Raw genomic sequence first — 23846 nt, 5'->3', positions numbered from 1 at the left:
TGTCCTTGTAGTATAACACAGCTATGGTAAAATACAATATTTACACATGTCCTTGTAGTATAACACAGCTATAGTAAAATACAGTATTCTAAACTATAATCCTTTTGCTTCTTTGCACTGTCATGCACTGTGCTGTGTTCTCTGCCATGCTCTCTTCCCCACCAGCATCACCACGTAGTGCTTTTCTCTGCATCCTTCCAGGCCCAGTCCAATGCTCACCTCTTCCCTTTCCTAGGCTTTGATGAGTATTCTTCCCCCAAACTCCACCTGCACTCCCTCAGGCCACTTCCAGAACTCTCCCCCTGCTTTGTAGACAATCTTTTCTTTTTTTGGATTTTTGAGACAGGGTTTCTCTGTAACTTTTGGTTCCTGTCCTGGAACTAGCTCTTGTAGACCAGGCTGGCCTCGAACTCACAGAGATCCGCCTGCCTCTGCCTCCCGAGTGCTGGGATTAAAGGCATGCGCCACCACTGCCCAACCCCCTGCTTTGTAGAATGCTTACAAATCAACCTTCCTGCTAGACTTGAGCTCAAAGGCAGACACCACATTGGTTGCCATTTATATCCCCCGCAGCACATTACTACACATTAGTTAAATGGAAATGAGAAGCTTTGTCAAACAAATTTGGCTTCAAATGTGCCTGAAAAACCTGTTCTACATTTAGATCACATTTAGATCACGAACTAATAGGTGCACTGTAAGAAGCTGTGGGGACAGATTGATTCAGAAAAGGAACACAGCATACATGTACAAAGCAGATGCTTTTCCATGAACATAGTGTACAGCACCGCTCACGCTATTAAATGGGATAAAAAGCAGGCTACTCAAGAGAGAAACTTAAGTTTTGTAGGCAAAACATATTAAAAAGGTCCAATGAAATAATGTTCTTTTAAATTATTGCCTTAAAATTTATTATGGTCAAAAAAGTGTTTTTTGTTTCGTTCTTTCAATCTTGCTAAGGAAACAGAATCGAGATCCACTGGGGCTTTAACTGACAAATAGTCTTATTTTGGCTAGCTTAAATGTTTTATGAAAATTAAAAGTTGAAACATTTTACAACTCAAAACAAGCACTTTAAAATCATATTTGTGCAAGAAATGCATTTTTTTTCAGTAAAGGACAGAAGTTTATACATAGTTAACCTCAGTTAATTAGTTGTTTCTTTTTCTCTAAAACAATGAGAAGAATGTCCCTCCTACTAGAGTTAAAAGAGTTTTGTTCTCTGGTCACTATCAATGCCCTGCTCAGCCCAGTCAGAAGACGATGGAGTGGGCACAGCAAAGGACACCTAGAGAAAGGAAATCTCTTCTGGGAACTTCTCTACAGCTAATCAGAAATGTCCCAGGGCCTTACTCTTCTTTCAGCAACAAAATAAATTGGTGTTTTAGACTAAAAAGAGATTATAAAACTATACTGAAATGTGAATGACCTTATGTTAATGTATTAACAGTATAAGATATGCAACTGATCACCGGGATCTATTGATCAAAGGATCTATTCTCCTTTTCAGTGTAAGAAGTCCCCAAAGCAAAGGGCTGCTGCTTCTGTGTGGTTTGAATGAGAACTGCCCCCATGTGCTCATGTATTTGAATGTCTGGACCATAGTTAGTGACCAGCTTGGAAAGGATTAGGAGGTGTGGCCTTGTGGGAGAGGTGTGGCCTTGTGGGAGAGGTGTGGCCTTGTGGGAAGAGGTGTGTCACTGGGGGTGGACTTTGAGGTTTCAAAAGCTCACTCCAGAAGCCAGACTCATCTTCTGCTCTTTCTGTCTCCATCCTGCTAAGCTGTAAGCTCCCAGCTACTGCTCTAGTGCCATGCCTGCCCCTTGTTATGTTCCCCACATGATGATCATGGACTTAGCCTCTGAAACTGTAAGCAAGGCCCCAGTTAAATGCTTTCTTTTATAAGTTGCCTTGGCCATGGTATCTCATCACTGTAATAGAGCAGTGTCGAATACAGCATTGGGCCAATAGGGAGCTATTTTAAATAAAATCTTTGCATTTTGTTAAGTAGTTTGCTTCCCTTCCTTTCCGCAGTCCAGCATCAGAGTCAGGTCCTCAAGTCTAGTTTATGCTTTGCACACTCCATTTATCTCTAGTTCACAGACTGTTCTAAATTTTGATATTTAAAAGTCAGTATTTGCATAGCCAGGCAGTGGTAGCACACATATTTAATCCCAGCACTTGGGAGGCAGAGGTATGTGGATCTCTGTGAGTTTGAGGCCAGTCTGGTCTACAAAGAGAGTTACAGGACAGCCAGGACTGTTACACAGAGAAACACTGTCTCCAAAAACAAACAAATAAACAAAAAGAACCAATATTTGCTAATGGCCTATTTTTAGGTTGTCATTTATACTGTTAATCTATAAGGGCACCCTATTAACTCCTTTATTCTTAACAACAAGAATATTTTAAAAATGTGATACAATATATTCAAAATCTCATTAAAGGAACCCAGAATTAAAGCCAGGTCCTCCTATAAAGCAGAGAAGGTATTGTTCTGTTTTGTTTGTTGTGATTGTAGTTTATGCTACTCCCAGAATTCACCCGGAAGAGCACTGGGCCTTACCTTGTATCTGGTTTCAAGTTTTCTACTGTAGAAAAGGTTTGATTGGTAATTTGAATGGATTTGTTCTTCCCGCTGAATGACCCATTTTCTCTGGATATAACTTCATATTCTGAAAATGGAAGAAAACATCAGACACTTGTATTATGTCTTGTTTGACCTAATTGACTGCAGTTTGAGAAACATGATCTATCTATCTATCTATCTATCTATCTATCTATCTATCTATCTATCTATCTATCTATCTATCATCTATCTATCTGGAGGGCGGTATGTACATGTGCTTGCAGGTTCCTGGGACATCCAGGAGAGGGTGCTGGATTCCTGGAGCTTAAGTTACAGGTGACTGTGAGCTGCCCAACAAGGGTGCTGGAAATCTAAATTATGTGCACTTAAAGAACAGGAAGTGCTCTTAACAGCTGAGCCATTCTCTAGCCCCAAGACACCATAATCTCATCTTCCAGCAAGTTTCAGCCACCAGATGGCAGAAGTTCTCAAAGCATTTGGGGACTAGAATACTAACTAATCTTGCTTTATCACAGTGGAAGAAGCTCTAATAACTGGTGAAGACTGCTGGCCATTGCTTGGTATGCTTAGCTTAGTTTGGTAGAAAGTCCATTTTCAGCAAAGCACTGTATGAGGGACAGCGCTTGAATGGAAGCCATGTCTTGTGCTGTCTTCTTGGTGGGGAATGGGGTATGTTGATATAGCAAATCTGACCCTAAAACTGTGGCAGCAACAACAGTGAACCAAATAATAAAACTCCTTTGATGTTTGGAGCTGAGGAATTGGATTTTGAACCTAATGCTTCTTCAAGTTATGTTCCTTGGATAGTTTTCTTTGTATTAAATAAAAACCTCAACCTTAATGTCTGCATAAATTTCACTTCGAGGCAGGTTTCTCTGAACTTGTGGGTTCACTCATCAACAGGGAAAGGCCTTCACAATGAGAGAATCTGACAGACATGTTAGCTCATTTCCCTGCTTCTCACTTGGGAATTAGAATAATGGCTATCTGTGTTCCTTGAGCAGCTAGCTGGCAGGTTGTCCCATCTGAAATCAAGTGGCATTCCATGGAAACACCACAATTAAGAATGGAATCCATGGAGACCATTAGGAAATGGTCTGATGTTTAAAGACAGACTAAGAGAACAATGGCTAAATGTGGCACTGTGGCTAAGGAGCTACATGTCATCCTCGGGCATGGAATCCTTAGTTGTGACGGACGCCGAGGAGCTCATCCACATCTACTAAGAAAATTATTATGAAGACAGTGGGTTAGGTATCTACAGTATACTCTGCTCAGGACTTGTTACATGAGATTTATATAACTTAGCCAAGTGGTAAGGCAGAGGTAGGTAGATCTCTGAGTTCGAGGCCAGCCTAGTCTATAGAGTGAGTTCCAGGAAAGCAAGGCTACACAGAGAAACTGTGTCTCAAAAAAATGTATTATCCAAATGGAGATGTACTAGAAATTAGGTATATCAGATTAAATAATTCCGACTTGATAGCTCAACATCTTCAGGGCAAACAAAATTCTGCTTATTATTTGGTCTCAGGAAACTAAAACTCTTAATAGCAAAGTGGACAGTCTAGAATTTTAAATGTTTGAATATATGATATGGATAATCAATACTGAAAGCTGATTGGCTTTTAGGAATTAAGAGAGCAGCATCTACAGTCTCAACCCTAAAGGAAGCAGGACTCAGCAGATTCCCGGGGACACAGACTCTTTCTCAGAGCAGAGGCTGCCCTTTCCGGAGAAAGGAAACAAGAAATCTGACACTTCAGCCAAGGTGACATTTATGTGGGAAGTTGCTCAGATCACACGGTTTTGGAGAAGGAGAGACAATTGCCTCGTTCCCCTTTACCCAGTAGAAAATATTTTCTGCAATATTTTGGGTCTCCTCACCTATACCTTGTTCTCCATAAAGTTCCTGTCAACTTCAGACAGCTGCTGAGTCTGTGCTTCTGTTCCCTGCACTGGGCCTACAGCAGGGGTCACAGGAACTCCACTGACCAGCACGTCTTCTGTAATCCTGTACGTCAGCTTGTTCCCACTTCTTGTTTGACTCTCCTTCTCTATGTAGCATCAAAGTGTGCCACAAACTGTAACAAACTCAAAACTGACTCTAGGTTTCCTATTTTCCATGACCATTTATAGAGGAATTTGGTCGGTGTAGCACAATCAAAATTTTCTCAGCTAAGTGGCGAATTTCCTGGGAGTGAGGGAGCTTTGATTTATTTTTATTTTATTTTCAATTTCTCCAAAGCTAGTTAAAATAGTTTTTATCCTGTTTGGAAGTTCTCAGCCAGTTTAGAAACTAGGTTGGTGAAAAGACAGCTATTTAAAATCGTCTCAGAGGTTTCAAGCCTTTACACACTTTATGCTGTATGATTTTTTTCTTAGCAAAACCATAAGACTGGATTTTCAAACACTGGAAGGGAGTTCTGAGAGGGACGGAAGGAATTCAGCTTTAAAGTTCTCAGTTAACTAGGAGCCCATAACAAAAAGCAGTATCTTTCTCCACCTATGACACTTTGAATGACAGAACTTTGCTTGTTTGGCTTGCATCTTGGATGTGGTTTTTGTGCCACAGCTTGACCCAGGCTGCCTGATTTGGAACTACTATGCTATCAAAGCTTCCCACCATAGGGTCCCATCCTAGAGCCACAATCTTACCAGTGACAGTGTCATTTAGTGGCTTTTCCCAGTCCAAGATGACAAATGAGGGGCAGCCTTCCACGGTGACCACGGTGAGGTTGGTAGGAGGGTTCTGTGGTGGGCTGGTGGCATTCCCCTCTGTGGCTTCCTCTGTAGGGAACCGTCTGACGGAGTCAGTGATGGAACAGGGCTTGTTGTCTGGCTTTGGGATGTATCGCACATGAGGGCCTATGAGTGGGGAGGAGAGAGGACTCTGTCAGTAAGCACAGTTGTGAGGAAGATGGAGGAGGCAAACTGTCCATTGGAGCATCTGTTTGAAGACTTTAGTGTCATATTCTGAGCAGACACTTGAAAATAGTGCTGAGAAGCTGGGCAGTGGTGGTGCACACCTTTAATCCCAGCACTCGGGAGGCAAAGGTAGGCAAATCTCTGTGAGTTTGAGGCCAGCCTGGTCTACAAGAGCTAGTTCCAGACAGGCTCCAAAGCTACAGAGAATCAACCCCCACCCAGCATAAAACTAAACAAAAATAAAAAAAAGAAAGAAAGAAAAGAAAAGAAAATAGTACTGAGAATGACTTAATCTTAAAACTCTAAACTCTCACCTCTGGGGTATATGATATATGATAGAGATCCTCTGTAGATATACCTGGTGTTCTCTTCAGATATTGTTTGGTCTCTTCAGAATTAGTTCCTACCTCATAATTTATAGGTAGTGAGTCTCTGGCAGTAGGAATGAGCATCACCAATCTGAACAAAGCCAGACTTACAAGGATCAAGTTGTTTCGAAAAATCAACTGCACCTCAGAACAAAACTCGAGAATATTTTCGGAATGAAATATATAACACCCAGCAAGGTAAAACTCACAGGAAACTTGTTGTTAATAGTGAGAAAAATCAGTTTTTTGGAACAAACTTAGAACTCACACAGAGGCCAGAATTATTATTCAAGGAAGAGGCAGATAGAAAAATGATCCATTAAATAACACCAAGATGACTCAAAGCAAATTTCTAGAGATGAAAGCTATATATAAGATGTAAACTACGTGAGATAGACGAATATACAAGATACCACAAACAGAAGGCTTCTAGACATAGGACATGACTAACAGTGTGTGGAGTGCAGGGAATAATGGACAATGGACATTGGGAGCTTTGGGAAACCGAAGAGTTCCCATATGGACATAGCTGCCTTAAGAAATAATGGCCTCAAATGTCCCAATCTTCTAAATCACAAGTTATAAAGGTAAAACTCAAAAACCTTTAATAACAAAAATGTGATGAGAACTATATCAATGATATGAAGCATTATTAATAAAAACTCAGGGTCAGAAATCGGGGTTCAACCTGAAGATCTGAAAAGCAAAACAGCCAGCCACTGGCTCTTACTTCAACCTCAGTCTGAAATGGCGATCCTGCCTCCTGGTATCTCAGAATGAGACTGTGTATGTGAGAGCTGTCTCGCCCTGTCTTATATTTCTCTCTAGGGCTGGGACTAAAGGTGTGCACCACCAAGACTGAAGGTGTATGTCATTGTGGCTACTGGGATTAAAGGTGTGTGTTAGCATAACCTGGTTTATAAGGCTGGCCAGTGGGACTGTTTTACTCTCAGATCTTCAGGAAGTCTTTATTTATTAAAACACAGTTGAAATGCCACTACATTTCCCCTTTTTGTCTAAAAAATGAAAAAGAAGGCTATAACTAATATAAAAACTATATACAATAAGTACAATGACTATATACAATATATAAAGGCAATAAATACATCAAAAGGATGAATGTAGCCCCCACAAAATGACAGAAGGTGCTAGTAACAGTGTGGATGCCTAAATACAATATTTTAGTCCAAGTATAAAAGTTAATTTACTTTTCAAAATAAAAACCAGTTCATGGAGTGGATATTAACAATAATACTGCAAAGTCAGGAGGAAAGGAAGAATCCACAGAACGTAAGAATGTTGGCATAGGGATCTTCCTTGTCATTGGATGGCAGATGGCATTAAGTTAAAGAAGCACACTGTCAATCCCCACAGGACAACTACGACAAAGAGTCGTAAGGAACAAGATGCATAAAGCAGAATCATACACTAAAGGGAGGCCAAAAGAGAAGAAAGAGGGAGCAAAGATTAGGTAAACAGAAAACAAGTAACAAGATGAACATTCATTCTTAAAGGTATCACTAGTAATTTCAAAGGTTCATACACCACAAACAAAACACAGAGACTATGAGTATATAAGAAAAGGAAGACCCAGGGCTATGATGTCTAAAAAATGTATAGTGTAACTATAAAGAGATTAGATTGTGGTTAAAAGTAAAAGGTGGGAAAATGATGCAGCCCAGAGAGAACATGCCTGAATATGTAAATATCAACAAATGAGATTTCAGAGCCCTTCAGAAATAGAAAACACCTTCCATAATGAAGGCAAGGCTCAGTCAACTGGTAATTTATTATTGTCACACACAATTTAAACCTGTGCCCTCAACAGGCTTAACTATAGAAAGACACGGATAAAACTGTAAACTGGAAGTTGGAATTACCCGAGGTTGAAAGCTGTGAAGCCTCATCCCGGTCAGCCTGGGGTTCTTAGGACAGAGGGACCATAGGCACAGTGCACAGCTCACGTGCACACTCATGTGAGAAGGAAACCATTTGCAAGGCAAGAAGAGAGGTCAATCTCAGAACCCTTGCCTTCAGAATTGTGGAAAAAGAAACCAGTGGAAATTTCTGTGGAATTTTGCTAGGGTAGACCAAAAGAGTCAATTAAAACGGGGCTGGAGAGATGGCTCAGTGGTTAAGAGCATTGCCTGCTCTTCCAAAGGTCCTGAGTTCAATTCCCAGCAACCACATGGTGGCTCACAACCATCTGTAAAGAGGTCTGGCGCCCTCTTCTGGCCTTCAGGCATACAGACAGAATATTGTATACATAATAAATAAATATTTAAAAAAAACCCATAATTACATACCACTTTGCACCTGTTAAAATGACAACGGCATTTAAAAACTTTTCTGTACCTACCACTGGTGACGAGCTGGAGGAACCAGAACCTTTATCAGTATTGTCAGAAATGTAAAACAATACCACTGCTTTGGAAAAGAGTTTCACGGTATCTTAACGCAATCTCTGTGTCCATGAAAAGAGTTATGCTTCCCCAAGTTTTGGCTTGTGCTTGTGCAGATATAACATAAAAAGGATCTCAAAATGTGACTATTTGAATCACCTCTATTTATTTGGTATTTTGGTGAAATGGCTTCTCCTAGCACTGTTACTCTTTGTTCTAGGCACCTACTGCCCAGTTGACTTGCAGGAACATGAAAACTCCACATTGTAGTAAACGCCTACAATATTTACACAATAAATACCTGACTGACCTACCTACCAGAAGAGTCCTGCCCAAACTCATAATACAGAGCCAGACATACCTGTGAATCTGGGCTTCCCAAGATGATCGGTTTCTTTAGTTGGGCTTGAACTAAAATCAGTCGTATTGCCTAAGAATGAAAACAGCATGAAAAATTCAATGAAAGATAAAAAAAAATTTCACAGTACATTGGCAAAAGCAATACAGATAAATAATAATTATCATTCTTTCTAGATACACTGCTTGTGGTTGGATTTCCATTACTATTCTTACAATACATTTTTATCCAGAATAAAAAGACCTTTAATTGTCTCCTGCAGCAAGATGTTCTGGGGTGTAACAGTAGTGGATTGAAAATTAAAACAATAAGCTAATACTTATTCCTAAATTAAAATATCTGTAGTTCATAGTATTAGGTAATTTAGTAGCCTAATTTTTTAATTGGTAATTGGATAATCTACATTTTATAAAACAAAACAAAATTTGGCATTTCTATGTCTGAGAAGGAAAGAAGTATATTCTATAGCAAAAGTTTGATAATAAGTATTACTCTAAAATTGAAAAGACAAATATTCCTAAAATTGCAGGAAAGAGGAGACCCCAAGCTTTTGTTTGCCCTAATTTGAAATACTTGAGCATCTTGCAGCACAGCGCCTAGTGAGAACATCACACTGACCAATTTCTTCTTCTGAAGCTGGAGTGGTTGGATGCTTTTTCTCTACCTCTGATCTCTCTACGGCTGTTCCAGTAGGTTTGAGTGTTGCCTTCAGCGGTGGGGAAGTCACTCTGCTCGAGGAAATGATTCCTGTAACACAGAATCAAAGTAGTAAGGGCAGTGCCAAATTTCCCATTTATTTAATCAATAAACGTTTATTAAGCACTTACCATGTGGCTTGGCACTATCAGCCAGGCTTGGAGACAAAACAAGACCTGGTTCCTGATAGACATAGATGCCTGAGCCAAGGATATTGAAACATCTCTGATATTGTGAAAGAACTACATAAGGTCACTGAGGGGACAGAGAGAGGGAGTGGCTGTCTATGGGGAGAGGGTAGCACTGGGGAAGCATGTCTTCACAGATGTGCAAGAGCTTCAGTCTATGAATCAGGGAAGCATGTCAGCTGAGGGAAGAGAAAGCCCAGTCCTAGCCTACGTGTGGAGGGCCAGGAAAGGGCAGACCATGGACGAACTTGAATATCATTGCTGTAGATGCTTTTTTAAGGGAAACGGACCATGAAAAAATTTCCAGTAGGGAAGTGACTAAAAGGAAGGATGAGACTTCCATCTTAGCCATTTGGTCAGCTGTGAGAGAAGTTGAGGAGATGGAATGGCCTTGCTTAGAGATGACCTGGCAGACATGGGAGATGAGCAGACTAGGAAGCCAGTGATCCCCAGGGCCATCTGCTATTCTGTCCCAGGGGCTAGAACAGTGCTCCTCTGAGTTATTATGTTCAACTCCTTTTTGCTAAAGTTACTTATCAGTCTCTATGTCTGGATTCAAGGTCCAAGCAAGACTGAGTGTTTAGTACAGTCAGCAGAGTATAGAGTGGGTTTTAGATTCCTCCTAGGAAAAGAAGTCCTGCCCAGGCTACTAGTCAAGGGATACTAGCCAGACTTAAGGATTTGGTTCAATGTGCAATCATGACCGAGTCAGGTAGATGGAGCTCTGCTACCAGCACCCCCTCCCCAACTCAGGCCCTTGGTTCTACAGGGAGTGGGCCACAATAAAATGGCAAGCAAAACCAAGAGAAGTGCTTTACCAGAGCTGACAGAATCAGCGGGAAATGGCAGCAACATTGTCACCCTGGCAAGAAAAGAGGGACTTGGAGGCCTCCGTAGATTTAGAGATAGGCAACAATTGGTAGATGCCACGTGGGAGCCAAGACTGTTCACAAGCATTTGTGAGAGACTCTCAGAGTACACCCAGACATCCAGTGGATTCCTGAATCACTAGAACTGTACCAATATAATTGCTGGTTTGCTAGGCTGTGAAGTGGAGTCATTTTCTCTCAGAGGTGGAGCAGTGGAGAGAGTGCACAGCAGTGACCTAAGCTGCTCCTAGAAACAGGATGTGCTTGTGGCTCCGCCTCAGGCTCAGGGGAAGAAGGCCTGTGTCACAGCTGTACTTTCTGACAGAGAACAGGCTACCATAAGCCCAAATCCAAGACCAGTGAACAACACAGCCTCACCCGGGGACCTCCTGCAGGGGTGGTCCCCTGGGTTCTCATGGCACACACTGGCATCGCAGTGACTCACCAGTGGGACTTGAAAACAAGTGCCACTCATGCCACAGCTGCTTTACATTACAGGGAATGAGACAAACCCGGTCCCCTCATGCGGCATTCACGGGGCTTTGACCCAGAAAGACACAATGCACAAGTTAGGGCCTGAATCCTCCCTTACACTTTGGGGAAAAACAGCCTAGAGCTGTGATTCTCAACCTTCCTCATGCTAGGGCCCTTTAATACAGTGCCTCACATGGTGACCCCCAACCATACAATTATTTTCATTGCTACTTCACAACTGTAATTTTGATACTGTTTTGAATTGTAATATAAATATTTCATGTGCAGGATATCTGATATGCGACCCCTGTGAAGGTTCATTCAACCCCCAAAGGGGTTGCGACCCACTGACCCAGAATCATGAAACATAAAGTCATTAGCATGCCTGCTTTTTATCTTGCAAAAAGGACTGACACAGCTCCCTTCACATGAACCTTCTACACTTTCATCTTTTGCAGCTGCCCTCAGTACTTTTATCCAGTGTCCACCTACCAGATATTTAGGAAGTTGAGCTATGGAAGGGGAAGAACAACAAGGAACTCACAGTTGGCTAGCAGAGTCCCTAAGCGGGAGTAAGGTCAAGCTTTGTTTTGAACTGGATCAATTTTCACTGGTTCTTCATTTCCTTCGTGTATCCATTCAGTTATTGCTATCAAGTTCCCTCCATATTCTAAGTACTCAATGAGGTTCTAGAATTTCAGAGGGAATGCACTAAGGACTGTTAGTACACAATCACAAGCTATGTGAGGAAGATAAGAACACAAACAGCACAAAGTCGTTTGTTTTTGTCTTGCCAGAGATGTATACTGAGGGCCACAGAGGGCGTAGTGATGATGCTAAGACTTCTCTGTGAAGCTGGAAGAGGGGTGAAGGGGCATAGCCAGGTCTTATGGAACCATTCTATGACAGCGTGAACCTAGACATGGAAGTAAGAAACAGCTTGCCTGCTCAGAGTCCTTCCCCAGACACCGTAACTTTCGCAATGACATGAAGGCCAAGTCAGTGACGGGACATTATTTCCACTCTCTCTGAGGGTTTGCCATGTTCAGCATCTCCTACTCTGAAGTCACAGAAAGCCAAGTCAGTTTCTCTCTAGGCTCCAAGCACGCAGGTATCTCAGAAACAAACTGGTCTAGATATGGAGGAATGGTTTCTTTACTCACTCAGAGTCAGTAGTTCAGACCTCAAAGCTGTAGTTAACAGCACGTATCTAATCACATGTGCCAATGGCTTGCCTACTGCTTAAACCAGCATCCCAAGAAGGGCTGGGTTGGCCAGTAAAATGCAGTCATGGAGAGAGAGGAAAGATATGTGATGGACATACCTGCACTTCCTGGCTTTCCGGTGACATTGTTTGGTGGCAAAGGTTTTCTCTGCGGAGGTCTAGGTCTAGGGGGCATAGGTCTAGGAGGAATGAATGGACGAGTTCCTGGAATTGTAGCTAAGAAATATTATAAAGTCAGCTTTGTTTATAAAAATCAGTTTGAAATAAGCTTTCATAAGCAGCAGAGTAGCAGTTGGATGGTAAGAGCCTTTTATAGTTTATAGAAAACTGCCTATGAGCAATATATAGTGGGATTCCTCTAAACTGACGCTGGTCATGTATCCATGAATAACGAATCACATTAACATATGTAAATCATCTTCTGTCATTTTAGATAAAATACGCAGGCATAGGTTGCTTTGGAAGGTCACATACAGAGAACTGACATCTTTCCCCTAGAGACAAGCCAGAAGTATTGATGAACTTGACCAATTCCAATCACCTTTAGTTGTGAGCCTACAAGTCTATCTACCAACTTGACTTTGAATTGTTGAGCACATACATAATTTCCATTTTTTTGTGGGAGGTCCACACAACCCCTACCCCTAATATAATTATAATTGAACAACACTAGAACTTTTCAAATTAGCAGTCATGGCAGGAATGGGCATCTGGTGACTGGAGAGCAGGGTCACTGTGAAGCAGCTGGATTGGCCACCACACAGGGATTCCTAGCTAGGGGACATGACTAGGAGCCAATTTTACCAGTCACTTTGCTCTCCCACCCACAAATTTTGCTACAGAGCTACCATCCCACGAGATTGTACAGTTTTATATCTTGTCTGCCTAATTGGCAAAGGAAAGGAAAGTAGCATTTTATAGTTTGTGTAATGAAGTCGACTTTGCAGGGTGCTTGGAAAAGCTAAACATGTCTGAAGCAGCTCACCTTAGCTCAAACTTTAGCCTGTTATAGTTGAAAAAATGTGTTTCTTTCTTGGTAGTATTTATGTTGATTTAAAAATAACCAAGAAGAATTTTCCACCCAGAAAGATACTTTTTGCTTTAAGTATTTTCAAGGCTACCAGGAGGAAAGACAAAGAAGAAAGAGCTAGAGAAAGATAGGAGAGGGGGAGGAAGCCTGCCCATGAGCTTGCTTGGGTGAGGATGGCAATATAAACACTGATGTGTGAGAGCAGTTCTCGTGGCAACCCTTTTAAACAACAGAGACTGGAGTATAAGATTCATATGGCTATTGCATATAACGTACTCTTAAAATAGGAACGAACATCATTTCAAGCCAAAATATAAATAAATCACGTAAGAGAAAAATTTGAAAAAACAATCTGAAACCCAGTGGCTCTGTACCACTTTGTCCAAGGTGTCTCTTCAGGATAGTACAGGAAACAACCACTAAATTAGTATCTCCCAAAGGGTTTGAATAGAGTGGAATTTGCACTTTCTTTTCCCAAAGATGGTCTTTCGGAATGTTTCTCTAGCAGCTTGCGTCTTCTGCTGATTTGGTTCTCGCACACAGAGCCATGCAGTTGTTCATCATCCACCATTGCTATCGCTGGGCCAACTTCAGAGCTGAGGGGCCGGAGGGGCCACATCACTCCTTACCTGGTTTTTTCGTGGCATGTGAGTCCACTGACATATTTCTCCCAGTACTTGACGGCTTAGGTGCTTGCTTGGTTCCTAGGAGCAGAGACAATCAATAGGAATAACTGTACAGTAAAAATTTGCTAAACGTTCTTTGTTACGGACACTCAGAGCTGTCAGAGAAATGTGCACTTCTTACATAAACACCAGTGTATTTGTGCCCATTTTAATTGTCTTCTACTACCCAGACATAAAAATACTAAAAATCCTACATTCGTGGGTTGTATTTTTCTCTCAAGAGCTGGCACTGGCCTGTGGGTTTTGGTTTTGTCATAATTTTCCATGGCATTCATCCTGCACTGGCTGCCTGGGAGGTATTGCTTCACCAGACAGATTTTTACCAGGAGTAAATTGTCACCTCCTGCCAGTTTTCATGGGTACATTTTGTGGTTAAAAAGATAATTTCCCAACTCACCAATGCTCATAAAGAAACCTCAGAATCCAATGTGGTTGGGTTAATACTTATTGAACTGGCTTAAGAAATACTTCTGTGTCGGCCTTGCCTGTGAGAGTGTTGAGGCTACAAACTGGATCTTACCTTTGGCATTATAAAATAGTCCTGAATGGCCTAGAACCCCAACTTGTTGTTTGGAAGGAACCAATTCAACTTTGCTTTGTGTGCTATTTTTCTCTTCTGTCTCCCTCAAATATGGAGGTTATCTGGCCATTTGCCTAAGCACCAGGGATAGGTTTCGGACAGCTTCCCTAGGATGCAGGTAATCAGTATGTCTCACTGTAGCTTTGTAATATTACTATTACTTTTAATCATGCTTGCTTTCTTTATACAATTTTGTTTCATTGTTTGAAATTAACATATATTATTTTTAATTTCTTCCCTCCAATTCCTCCCATGTATGCTACCCCTACCTTGATCTCTTTCAAACTCATGGCCTCTGGTCTCTTCTTTATTTAATTGTTGTTATACACACATACACAATACACACACACACTCCTAAATATATGCGTGTACATATTTATATAGGGATATATAGATACATTCCTAAATATGCTGATACCACTGGCCCAATCTAATGTTACTTTTGTGTATTTAATTTCAGGCAGGGCTGACGACTGGTACTAGATAATCAATTAAGGAGAAACCTTTTCCCAAGGAAGACTATTTCTCTCTTTTCAACATTTCTTAGTTGCTTGTAGTTCTTTGTCTAGGGTTGGGGCCCTGTTGAGATTTCCCCCTTCCATGTTGGCATATTTGTTGATGTCACCCTTGTTCGGGCCTTATTTAGGTGGTCCTGTTGATGAGACTTCATGGGTGCAGCTTCCCTGCTATGTCTAGGAGGTACAACTTCACAGCAAACATCTAGTTCCTCTGGCTCTTACAGTCTTTCTTTCCTCTCTTTTGTGACTATATTACAAAATAATCTTCCCTAACATGTCTGACAATTTTTTCCTTTGAGAAAGGATTTCACCATGCAGCCTTAGCTGGCCTAGAACTCACTATGTACACCACGTTGGTCTCAAACTCATAGACATTCACTTGCCCCAGGCTCCTGAGTGCAGGCATTAAAGGCTTGTGTCACCATGTCTGGCTCTGATAGTATTTATTAAGAAAGAACAGAAACAGTTTTTAGACTCTAAGTAGGAAATATAACTTCAAAAATGATTATCCTAAAGAAGAATCCATATGCTAATGGCCTAACTAGTTTGCATATTAAAGATGAGAAAACATACTTAATAACCACTTTGTACATTAATAATGACAACATGACAATTACAGTAACTAAATGCCAACAACTCTGGTTTTATAGTTATGTCCCAGAAAAAGTAAAATGATATTAAACACATTTAAGTATGCAGGCAGATATACTGATCAAATATAAAAATTTCGCTTGTTGTAGTTTGAATGAGAATGTTGCCCCATTGGCTCATGTATTTGAACCCTTGGTCCCCTATTGGTTGTGCTGTTGGGGAGGTTATGGAATCTTTTTTTTTTTGTTTTGTTTTTTTGTTTTTTTTTCGAGACAGGGTTTCTCTGTGGCTTTGGAGCCTGTCCTGGAACTAGCTCTGTAGACCAGGCTGGTCTCGAACTCACAGAGATCCGCCTGCCTCTGCCTCCCGAGTGCTGGGATTAAAGGCGTGCGCCACCATCGCCCGGCGAGGTTATGGAATCTTTAAGTAGTAGAACTTTGATGGAAAAAAGGACATCACTTGGGGAGGGTGAGCTTTGAGAGTTTATAGCCTTGCCATACTTCCTATGGTCTGTGTTTCCTGTGTGTGGTTAAGATGTAATCTCTTATCTTCCTGATCCTGTATCTGTGGCTCCATCCTTTATGGAGATTCATCCCTCTAGAAATATAAGTACAAATAAACATTTTCTTAATTTGCTTTTGGTCATGATGTTTTAGCACAGAAACTAAAAGCAACTAATACAGAAGTTGGTACCATAGAGTGGAGTTGTTGCTGTAAAGAACCCAACCCTGTTGATTTTTGGAGAAAAGTGGAAGACTTTGGAAATTCTTTCTAAAAAGAGTTGTCCCTGTGCCCTGGTGTTTTTGGTTCCCCGAAACCAGGGAAATGGATCATATGATTGATTCTTCTGTAAACAATATTCAGGCATAGAAAAATATTTACACTGTGCCAATAAGACGACTTGATTTGGTGACTGACTTTGATTTACCATCATTTCTCAAAGGTAACACACACACACATCATATACACACCACATACACATATCACACACACACCACATACACATATCACACACACACACCACATACACACATCACACACACACATACATACACACACATACCCCATACATCACACACAACCACATAAATACATCATACATACATCATATGCACACATACCACACACACCACATCATACACACATACCACACAGACACACACACATACACCACACCACATATACCCTAGAATGCCAGTAGGCTGGGTGTTCTTTGAGTTGATTTTTATTAGTTCTTCTCCAAAAAATCTTTGTCCTTCAAATACAATGAATTCATTTCTAATACCGTCTAGGCACTCTGTATATTTAATACTTGATTTGAGCTTTACAAAGTCTATGTGGGATATAGCATCTAGGACCCACAAATGAGGAAGTCTAAAGCTGGAGTAAACAAGCTGCTTAAAGTCTCACAGCTAAGAAATGCTGGGACTCAGACTCACATCTCTCCACACCAAAGCCTCTTTCTCAAACCACCAGATCCTCCTTTTGACTCCTTCTTCCTTGTACTCCTCACATGCTGCTAAGTGACTATAGTCCTATAATCTTCACCTCCTGAAATGGCTGAAGTGCCTCCCTAGGTGAGAGTTATTGACCTTGGCAGGCAAGCATCTGTCCTATAGCCATGTCATCGTGTGACGCTCACAGAAAATAGTCACATGCTTTCAGCAGTTCCTATAGGGCAAAGGCAGATCCACTGAGCCTAGGATGAGTACAGGCAAGGGCCTGAAGGCTGAAGTGAGTTGGAGATTAAGGAGAAGAGGGAGGGAGGGACACGGGTCAGCAAGGGGGAAGGTGAGAAGAGCGGAAGGAAAGAGAGGAAAGATAAATTAGAAGAAACCAAAAATCTTCCAATTGCTTTCTATACAGATGGAGACAGAGGCAGCATGCCGTTATGATCTCTAGATATAAGTCACAAATCAGCAGCACATCAGCCCTTGAAAACAGATAGACCATAGTAGTATCTGGAAGCCCTGGAAAAGGCCCTGCAAACAGTAACTTTGGGGCTCAGTGGAAAGAGTTGGAGACAGGCAATGAAGCCCCAGACTCTGCTAAACAAGTGAACTAGAGCTGGCCTGAATCAGAAGAGGGCAATTTAACATTGAAGGCAGCACAGAATGAGGAGAAAAGTTAAAAAGGAAACCATTATGAGGAGCACTGTAGAGAACGGATCGTACAGAGAGTACCCATCAGGCAATCTAGCCCAGGCTGCGAGCTGAATTCTTTTCTCCCAAACAGGATTAATTGACACAAACGCTTAAAGGCCAGTTGGCTCTGAAGGCACCCAGGCTGGAACCTCAGGATGGCCCACCACTGCCATATGGGAGTTGTCCAGAAGGCTGCGGATTTATGTAATCCATCACTTAGTGAGCTCTTGTCCAAGATGAAATAATGATTTTGGATATTTCTAACCATAGTAACGAAAGCTTTGCAAACAAACTTGTTGATTTCCAACTGTATCAGTGGAAATCAATACTCAGTGAATCGGAGTCTCCACCTCCCGTGACGAAAAGGGGTGATATTTATGTAGCATTGTTCTCTGTGCTCCAAATTTCAGCTCCTAGCTAAATCCCGAGCCAGTTGCCTGAAAGATTTAGCCACAGTCTAGAAAAACACATACCTCACCCTGAGGAGTCTGAGTTCTCCCAGGGAGGCATTCTCCATGTGGGGGCAGTAACATGTGGTTTCCCCATTAGGATAGAGAGAGAAGCCTGATTCTCAGCTATGTGACAGAGTCTTCCAGCTCACATGCTCCGAGAAGCGTCACAATTCTACTCTTCCTGGCACGCAAGGAGCCTTCAGAAGTGATGGTCGGATGACAAACCGGCCCAGCAGCTGTCATCTTCCAAGAGAAGTCAGATTCCCTAGACTGGGACCGACAAGTTTCTTCTCTAGAGTCAGACAGTAAACCCTGCTGTTTCTCACAACTTCTCAGTTTAGAAATTTCTAATGTGTAGGACACCTTAACTAAACTGTGATGTCTATGTGTGGAATCACAAAAAAAAGGCAGGATAACGGAAAAATGACCCATCCAAGCTATGAGCCTTGGGTTAGCAAGAAGGCTTAATGGATAAAGGCCCATAATGCCAGCCCACATGCACACAAATAAATAAATGTAATACAAAAAAATTCCCAGCCTCTGTAGGCTATTCTAATGTTAAAATAGAGAAAAAAAACAACTCATACAATGCAAAGCAAGAATCTACAGCATTGTTAAAAAATCAGAACTATTCAAGGCAGCATCCAGCTAAGACTGACCCCAAAGGTGAGGATGGCTGGATGTTGTCTGCTGGCCTCCCCACCTGAGAAATAAACAATACGATGATCCTCCACAAAAGGCCTCAATAGACTGACAACACAGTCAATAAAGGACCATAAGCAACTTTTATTTTTTGTCGTTGCTTATTTTCTCAGCCTATAGCTAATTTCTATTTTTGCTTATGTAACCTCCAAGAAATCACTTGAATATTAAATATGTATACTTAAATTCCTCCCAAGAGGATCTGAGAAAGGATAGCTCTTGTTAGAGCCAGTCTATGTCAATCTGAGAAATTCTGCCCTGCCAAAACTTCAGGTAGGAAGAATGAATAAAATCGCTCAGGACAAATAAGTAACTGGGTGTCTCAGAAATCCACAGACTGGCCTCTTCCATTTGGTCTGAAAATAACAGACCACAAAAAAAAAAAAAAAAATCCCAGAATTTCAGATACCACAATACTCAAGTAAATACAGGGGAACATTCTAAACAAATCTAAATGACTTTCAGACTAACCTCAAGCATTGTATCTCTTTCTTACCAGGAGCTGATGAAATGTAACATATATGCACTAAATTCATTCTAATTTTCATGCATTTGTACATGATTTTTATTATTAAAAATATCTCAAGGGAATGATGCAATTCCACTTGCCTATGGAATAAATAAGTTGGGTATTTAAATTTTTATTAGATCTATCCACACAGCTCTAAGGAAGTTAGTGCTGTGCCATTTAATCAGAACGGTTTATAAGCTACAGAAGGACTACAGCCACAGTCACCAGTTGTTATTGTTTTGAATTAAGTCTATTTCTTCTTAAATTCCATACTGCAGACTGCTAGCAGATAAAGGCCTTTCAGAAAGCTGTGATGGCCCCATGGGAAAGTATAGGAGGGATACCAAGTCATTTCACAAACTGATCTGTGTATAGCAAGTGGTTTGAAAACAATGATTTTTTTTCTATTTTCATTCTGTAACTAATATCTAATTGGAGTTATTTTTGAGAAATAAGACTATATATATGGTAGCTAACTTAATAGACTTGGTTTACAAAAGTTGGAAAATTCTTTTTCAGCATTTTTAGGGATATTTGAAATTGATTTTGAAATGAGTTAAAACTTCAAATTTTAATTTTACAAATATTTCCCAAAATTTATGTAAAAGAAATTGATGTATGAATTCAACAAAATTATGTAAGATGGACAGTGTTAGTTAGGGTTTGTATTGCTGTGAAGAGACACCATAACTATGACAACTCTTATAAAGGAAAACATTTAATTATGATGGCTTACAGTTCTAAGGTTTAGCCCATTGTCATCATGGTGGGAAGCAAGGCAGCATGCAGGCAGACATGGTGCTGGAGAAGGAGCTGAGAGTTCTTGCATCTTGATCCCATAAGCAAGAGGAAGTGCTCTGTCTCACAGGGAATGACTTGAGCATATAGAAGTCTTCAAAGCCTGCCTCCACAGTGACACACTTCCTCCAACAAGACCACACCTACTCCAACAAGGCTACACCTCCTAATAGTGCCACTCCTTTGGAGGGCTATTCTCTTTCTAACTACCACGGACAGCATTTAGTTTTGATGCAACAAAAGAGAAACACATCTGTGATTATTACCTGTTCCCACTCCGTTTCCATGGGGTATCACTTTGGGTTTGGTTTTACCAGGCTTTGTGGTTGTTTTGTTCTGAACTATAACAAAGTAAGGATTAAACACATTAGACATTTCCTTACTAAATGTCTGCAGTCAAAGAAAACAAAACTGCTCAGAAATCATTTAACTAGGCAATAAAGTAAGGATAACTCACACACACATAAACACACACAAATATGGTCCAGAATATAGAAACCATGTTCTCTTATGAAAGTCCTAACCTTTCATAGGCGAGGATGAAAATCTGAGTCTGTACTGAGGTGCTCACTGAGCTCTGATATTTGTTCTTGACAAGAGTAAGTAGCAAGGGAATTTCTAATTCTGAGTGGGAGATATTTTCCCTTGCTTCCTGTATGTGACAGCAGACACAGTCCAAAACAGAACTGAAGGAAGATCAAGATTGCATTACGTCTAGTAAAAAACTGAGACTTGAAATGAATTTAACATCAAGGCCACCATTCATAACTCATGAATTGGTGGTCTCTTTGTAGAAGTCTCCAGGTACTGTCTAGTTACAACAGTCCTTGCATACATCCGCTGTAAAACACTGAGCCATGATACCTCCATGCAAACCTCTTTCCAGATTGCCTGTCTTTTCATTCTCTTCTGGTTCCCCTTAGCACCTCAGTTTCCACAAACATAACTCATGGTCACATCGTAAGAAGTCAGCCATTGCCAACCATTACTGTTTATTTTACAGAAATGTTGAATCAGTCACATATTAAGCACTCTTTGATGTTTGTAGCACAAAGACACATGAAAATCCCTTATTCTTTTTTTTATATAGAATTTGCTACCTAATCACCTCTAGGAGTTAGAGATTATAGCCAAAAATGGTTCTCTATGAAGAACTAGGAGTCAAGCAGATCCCCAGCAGACAGGCAGAGAACAAAAGCTCTAGGTAGATTAATATGTTTTTCTCATGAACATTTAATACTTCTAACTTCCTGTTCTCCCTCCCCGAGAGAAACTTAGTGTGAGTTTAACCCCTCCCCACCTCACACACACACACTAAGGGACTGCTGGGGTATACTAATGAAGAGAGACACAATCTACTTTCCTTTCTTTGTCCAGATTATCCAACACCCTGAAATAGCACAAACCAACCAGTTCCCAAGAAAAAAAGGAACCCATTCCAATCGTACACAACCCCCTCCTTATATTCCAGCTCTGGGGTCCTTTCTCATCTGGGGACTCTGCCTCTGTGTACTTGGTTGTCTTTGTGTTTCTGCTGTCAACAAGATCTGGCTGAGTGATGAGGCCTTGCTTTCCTGCCTTTTTATTCTTTAAGTTAGTGTCAAAAAAAGACAAAGCATTCCTGAACCCTTAGATGACTTCACTCAATTCTCCACATGTGTATATATCTAATATATATTGTATATACACTTACATATTATATATGCACATATATTTATATAGTATGTATGCAATATATAATATATTGTGTGTATTATATATAATTGGATATTACATGTATAATATTCAAAGAATATAAAAACATTGCCTCTTTTCTCTTACCTACTTAGAGATACATTCACAGAGACCTTACCTTTGTGAATGACTTTCCTCTTATAAATGCACATATATTTATATAGTATGTATGCAATATATAATATATTGTGTATATTATATATAATTGGATATTACATGTATAATATTCAAAGAATATAAAAACATTGCCTCCTTTCTCTCACCTACTTAGAGATACATTCACAGAGACCTTACCTTTGTGAATGACTTTCCTCTTTAGCACCTTAAGAGTCCTTAGAACCACAGAAAACAGAAAAGGACAGGAAAACACCAGAAAGGCTTTAGCTGGTGCTAAGATGCTGTACCTCAGCACAAGAATCACTTACATTGAAAATTAGTCATTCCTTAAATCCTAAGAAAGATAGAGTTATGATCCTTTACTGACTTGGCAAGTATGAGGTGTCTCTCAATACAGAGCTATGCTTTTTGTTGTTTATAAATAGCTTTATCCTTTGAAATGTGAGTCAGAATTTCTTGAAGGAACCTGTGTCAGCAACAGCTACTTGATTAGAACTACATCGATGTGGAGAGATTGGAATGTTGCAGGTCCAGAGCTAACTATAATTCATTTGGGGCTACTAATAGCCCCCCAAATAGCCATTCCGTGCCTACCTCATGGGTATCCTGTAAGTAACAGATAAATCCTTAGGAGTGTATTAGCTAAGACGTTCGCCAGCTTCCACCAAATCCAAAGCTAAGAATGTTATCGAGTACCATCTGAGGCCTGTAAGAGAGATTCCCCATCTTCCTGTACTCTGCTTCTCAAATGTTTTTTACCAATTTGTCTTTAAAATGTCCTCATCTACAGCTTTCTTTGTTCTGATAGTATAAAAGTTCATGAAACCACCTCCTCATTGGAACATGGTTTGGGAAGACCAGAATATATAGTCCCAGGTCATGCTCACTCATAATTTTGGCTCCAGAATAAACCATGTCTTTTATTCTTTTGTGATGAGAAATGCTTCTTTTGATGACAGAAGGTTTCAAGGAAAACATTCTCTTTGAAACTAAAGCACTCTTTTACTAGAATGAGGCCATTTATTTCCCGAGGCAAGAAAAAAAAAACATTTGAAAATGGGCATGAAAAATTTAAGGTGTGTGAGACATATGAATAAACATCATTAAAATATTTTCATATTTGTTAAGTTTCACAGAGGCCTCTGAATCTAAACGTCCATGAAAACCTTTAAGTTTAATCTCTTTAATGAATTAACCCCTTCAATTATCTACAAAGATCAGAGTTTCTGTGTTCCCTTGACTTCAACTGAAAGGTACATTGTCCTGGATCCCTCCTCTTCTGATATATTTCCATCTTTGGGAAGTCTGGCTATTTTGGCTCTTTCTGGAGCTGACTGTGGAGGTCATCAGAGAAAGCAAAGCTCTCTTACCTGGCCTGGCATGTGGTCTGTCAGGTATTCTGGGCCTCACAGGAGTCGTGTGCAATCTGTGTGGTGCTGAAATGGAAGATATACTTTATACTCAACAGCTAGTCTCCAAAGACCAGCCCACTGATCTTTGTTACCCTAAGTACCAATAACCAGCACACTTCATACAGAGGTAGAAAGAACATTCTGCTGAAATCACCAAGTTATTCATTACCTACTTCACTCAAAAGGGACACAAAATGTGAAAATACTCATAGCTGAATAGTGAAGGTACATAGAGAATGAGGTAGGTCAATTGTAATATTAAGAATCAGTCATCTAGTCCATGCTTTCCAAAGGTATTAATTTTATCAGATAGTTGCTTAACATGATAAATATATAACCTAGCCATTCATCTACCCAGCCATATACCTACCCAACCATCCATCCTTCCATCTATCCAACCAGCCATCTACCCCAACCATTCATCTACCCAGTCTTCCATTTACACAGTCATCCATCTACACAGTCATCCATCTACA

General features: G+C 40.5%; 1 protein-coding gene across 1 annotated transcript in view; it reads right to left on the bottom strand.

The window, feature by feature from the left end:
* The window catches only part of Abi3bp (ABI family member 3 binding protein), a 219320-nt gene that overhangs the window by 11260 nt on the left and 184214 nt on the right, over positions 1–23846 (bottom strand). The window contains exons 47-54 of the mRNA XM_026788609.1: positions 23329–23394; positions 20374–20448; positions 13755–13829; positions 12195–12311; positions 9262–9390; positions 8647–8715; positions 5246–5455; positions 2567–2675 (exon numbers count right to left, since the gene is read on the bottom strand). Of these exons, the coding sequence (XP_026644410.1) occupies positions 2567–2675; positions 5246–5455; positions 8647–8715; positions 9262–9390; positions 12195–12311; positions 13755–13829; positions 20374–20448; positions 23329–23394 (850 nt within the window). The remainder of the gene's footprint in view (positions 1–2566; positions 2676–5245; positions 5456–8646; positions 8716–9261; positions 9391–12194; positions 12312–13754; positions 13830–20373; positions 20449–23328; positions 23395–23846) is intronic.

This window comes from Microtus ochrogaster, chromosome 2 (genome assembly GCF_000317375.1).
Source record: "Microtus ochrogaster isolate Prairie Vole_2 chromosome 2, MicOch1.0, whole genome shotgun sequence".
Classification (NCBI taxonomy): Eukaryota; Metazoa; Chordata; class Mammalia; order Rodentia; family Cricetidae; genus Microtus; species Microtus ochrogaster.
The sequence above is the reverse complement of the archived record's forward strand: the minus strand, read 5'-3'. Positions and strand labels throughout refer to the sequence as shown.